The sequence below is a fragment of the Perkinsus marinus genome, assembly GCF_000006405.1.
Source record: "Perkinsus marinus ATCC 50983 genomic scaffold scf_1104296958776, whole genome shotgun sequence".
Classification (NCBI taxonomy): Eukaryota; Perkinsozoa; order Perkinsida; family Perkinsidae; genus Perkinsus; species Perkinsus marinus.
In genome coordinates this window covers 106,609-111,062 of record NW_003206626.1, presented here as the reverse complement: position 1 = coordinate 111,062, position 4,454 = coordinate 106,609, and the positions used below count along the sequence as shown (strand labels likewise).

The 4,454-nt window shown below is 49.0% G+C and overlaps 1 protein-coding gene across 1 annotated transcript; it reads right to left on the bottom strand.

Annotated features, from left to right (window-relative positions):
• Positions 1-2,575: 2,575 nt before the first annotated feature.
• Positions 2,576-4,448, bottom strand: Pmar_PMAR029528 (Glucosylceramidase precursor, putative; the record flags this gene model as incomplete). Its single annotated transcript, XM_002773503.1, has 12 exons — positions 2,576-2,782; positions 2,834-2,914; positions 2,958-3,038; positions 3,206-3,267; positions 3,322-3,431; positions 3,533-3,639; positions 3,688-3,769; positions 3,820-3,881; positions 3,937-4,061; positions 4,108-4,250; positions 4,318-4,353; positions 4,441-4,448. 12 exons carry the CDS (start codon positions 4,446-4,448, stop codon positions 2,576-2,578), a joined length of 1,104 nt encoding a protein of 367 aa, XP_002773549.1.
• Between the last annotated feature and the right edge of the window lie 6 nt (positions 4,449-4,454).

Genomic DNA, 4,454 nt, shown 5'->3' with positions numbered 1-4,454 from the left:
GGTCTCCCAATCAACCAGCTTCTCAGAGTCTCTATACTCCTACCAAACACTCTCACCAAGGTGGCACTTAAATCCGCGACTATGGAACGCGTGAAGAGAATCTGAATAACGTTGAACTAGTTCTACCACACGGACGGTACACTTTCGATATGAAGGGGCTGATACAAGGAGGAACTCTCTCGCCAGTTCTTTGCTCGTTGGCCCTCGGGACAACGGACCCTCTCGCAGACGCCCCGCTGTTCACCGCAAGGCTAGTGGATGACGGCTTGCTGGTTGGTATGGAAGAGCAGGTGTCGAAATCATTAGAAGTTGTGAAATGCACGTAAGAGAAATCCAACCGATTCCTCGCTGTTGCTGCAGAGTTCTCACGTGTTTTCTCATTGAGTCGTTGTCGATTTTCAGTTGGTCTACTGCACATAAGACGGCCTCGACTGGTAGCGGTGGCGACGTTCAATGGGCAGGCTTCATCGTCAGTCCCAACGGTCGCTGGTTGAACTTTTCTTGCCGTCCTGAGTCTTCCGGTGCATCTTGTCGGGCTGGGGATGCGACCAAGTCGGTGACATCGTGGGTAGAGCGTTCTCTCAAGCGATCCCTTGGACATCGTATGACTACGACACTCATGAGTCGAACATTGAATGAGAAGTCCACCATCCGAGGGAACATGCGAGCTGCTATGAGGATGGCTTCTACCAAGCTGAGATCGACAATTGCTCGAAGGCGGAAGATTCACAAGATTCGCACGCCGTTGAATCAGATTGACGAGGCCGAAGCTCGACTCAAGTTTTACATCGAGCAAAGAATGCTGAGCCGTCAAAGACTTTCTTGAGGTGGAAGTGTTGGTTTGGTATAAAGACAATCGTGAGTAGATCATTGTGTGGGCGCACGCTGATTCTAAGTCGCTGTTCTAGGTGGAACTATCGTGTAAAATCAGCCATGCATTAGGAACGATCGGCCAGTGAGCAGTGATACTGTAACAGTAGATCCGTTTTGCGAGTAATGCGAATTAATTAACGCGGTACATCAGCGCGCAAGTGGTACATAGCAAGCAATACAAGCGGATCATCGAGCGCAAAATTATTCCGGCGACATATTACTATGATGTACCTTAACACACTGAAGACGACAATGATCCACTTCAGAAGGGACGTTGAAGGCTTCGTAGGTGTAGTGTGTGGGACTCGCTCTCCTCATGCGTACAGCCCGCGAATATGCGTAGTGCGTTAGAGAGACAGTAGTTAGACTTGTGTACGCATTGTTAGTCGATACATGCGCCGGTTCCGCTACCTATCTGTCGCTATCGTAAGCATGTTCTCCCGGAATGAACTCTGTACTGTATTGAGCTGTTTGGGGTATCAGATTATTACTAGTTGAACATCGATTAATTGAAGTACTAATCGACGTTTCGATCACTACAATCATCTACGTCCACATCTGGCATCATGTTCGTGTGCGCAGTTCGATCGTCACGCAATGGTCCGACTGATTGTGTGAGATAGACGATGATGAACAGTGCCGTCACATATCACGACTTGTACTACGGAGAGCCTGTAGCACCAGCGATACAATTCCCGCTGTTCTCTCCAGTGCAAACAAAAACTCGTCAAGTCGACTCGTGACATCCTGCCGACCCCGTTAGTGCCCGTTCGACAGCTATCCTCACACAACTGAGGATTGCACGTCGAAGATGGGTCCAATCAGAAACCACCACGCGGTAAAGGCCGAGTCGGAAATTGGAATCGAGGGGCTCGCCAGCAACCAATAGGGAAAAGAACCAAAGTGTCGTTGATGACCACAATAGCAGCTAGGATCGATAGCCGTTCACCAAATCCAACGAACCATCCGAACTGTACCGCTCGGGATATGTAGCTTGGCAGGCGAGCACGTAGAACACCAGTATTTGCACCACTCTACGCTATGCCAGATTCATTCAGGGTAACAATTATGTTGACCGTGGGCAGCACAAGACAACATGACTAGTTATGTTGGGAGGCAGTTGATTATCTCCCTCAAAAGCGCAAAATGAGAGTGGATTGAGTCTCGTCGGACTGAAGCTGGGTCGTTTAAGGCACACGGAACGATCCGGCCGCACATAATCCACGAACAGATGTATATACGTGTAGTCTCCACGACAAATAATACGACCAGAGCGGAGTTCTTATCGCGTTATACAGCGTCTGACTAGGAGGGGAAGAGACGATTGACGCAGTGTCGGGGTTGGCTATTGCCCACATACGTAGTCGGCAGGCGATATCCCCGACCACTTACCCCATCCGTAATTCACTCTGAATAGGTCGGTTTCATGCGCCATGTACAACATAACTCCGAGTTGAACTCAAGCCCTCAAAATTGCTGGTAAATCCAGAGCTGGCAGTGATGAACTTTCGAAAATGAAAGGGTAGATCATTGCAGAGCCGAGTAAGACTCAAATGGGAATCATCGCCGTTACGACGCTCGATGAAGGAATATTAATGTACAACGAGTCGCTGCTGCCTGCCAGGCTGATATCGAGTTGCCTTTCTGGCGTCTCTTGGTTGATTTTATAGTTCATCGCCTGAGGGTGGAAGGGACGGGTTAACTATGGCCGCATATTCGACGACAGATCCCAGTTGCCAACCCCAGTGGACAGAACACTCACCACGAGTATGATATTGGACTCATCTGGAGTGACGAAAGCCGAACACACCAGACCATCCCCGCTGCTGTCCATAGTTATTCCGATCCGCCGCGAGCCAGGGACCACAAACCGCGATATATGAGAGAAGGTGTAATACGACCGATAAACCTAACGCGATGATCAATAACCTAGTCGTTGAGACTGGTACTGCTAACTCACAAGTAGATCACTGTTGTTGGTGACGTGAATGTGGGTGTAGCACCAATTTTTCAACCTCGAGTGGTTCGGTCCGCCAGCGCCCTACACCAAATGACTGTCCATGTAACACGGCAGAACTACCCACGTTCTCAACAATATTGAGAAGTATGGACCAGTCCATCCAGCCCACCACTCCAGCGTTCAGATCCCCCAGAATGTCTTCAACCTGAATACAAGGTCAACAGACCAAATCAACGGCCACAGTCGCCCTTTGGTCAAGCTAACTTCACGCCATTAACACTGCTGCAACTGCGTCTCACATGTTTCTAATATCATGTCTCATACTATGTGACCGTATGTGTTTGAATACGTTAGGCTCGGTGGGCACCCTACATATCTCATCGCCCTCTTCCATTCGGTATCGTACTCCTGATCCAGAATCCCATCACAGCTGCCTACAGGAAACACCAACTGGCCTCAAGACTTGGGATGATGCGCCTGTTGCTCACATCCTTCGGTCGCCAGCTGGTAGTACTGAGACCCGTACTTCTCCTGGAAGGTACGCACATTATCGAAGAAGTAACCATCATACCAGTGTAGAGCTATACCAGAAATGTATCTGATTCTTGACAATTGAATAAAGCGTGGCATGCAGAATGCGCCATAGGAATATCCACCACCTAGTGACACATGTGATCACCTGGAGTCACCAAACCTTACTTAGCTGCATTAGGGTTGGACAATACCACATTCGCCCAGTTGTTCATACCACCCTTGTTATAGTCATAAAATAGCAGACTAATGTTGTGACCATCTCTCTCCATCACCTACAATCACCATCGGCCATGCCGCGGCGGCACCGTGGGAGATCCTACAGGCCCCAGGTGGTTAGCAATGAAGTCGGCTTCCCCTTGAGCATCGAAGAAACACTGTTCCCACCATACGTTGATATAGTTCCTAACACAGCAGCCATCCAGCCAGATGAGCCCACAACATGCTCAACTCACGCAGGTTCATTCTGAACAGTGTGGTAGGTGAAGTTGATGCCTTGCTTCGCATACCCTTGAAACTAAGTGGAAACCAGTGGCCCTGTGAAATCGTCGTCGAGATGTTCTTGAGACTACCCATAGAGAGCGGTATTCTGCCCAAGCTCTGTGGTAGCGCTGATCCCCCTTCAAGCACGGCATTTCGCTGCCTATCATCTCGTGATTGTCTGTCTTCATCCAGTACGGCGGGGACCACGGGCTCGCTGAAAAGAAAGTCGATTACTTCCTTGAGCTCAACACATTGCATACCGAGCAGTTGAAGACCACTAGCGTCCTTGGTTCGCGATTGAGCATCGTGGATCATAGCAAACATTCCAAGTTCCTCGTCCATCTTCAGGTCTCGGTCGAATTCGGTCAGGTCAAAATCGTCGGAAATGTTATCAAAATTGTACCTGAGATTTTGCATACCCCCATTTTGCGCTACCAGTAAACCAAGAATTAACAATCCCATTCGCTTACGTTTCAGGAGAGAAGTCGCAGGAGTTGATGGGTACTCTGCCTAAACTATAGTGTAACCCCTCTGGAGAGAAAACTCTGAAAACCGATAGTAGTAATGAGTATAAGCAACCCGAGCAACCTTACAGTTTCATGAACTG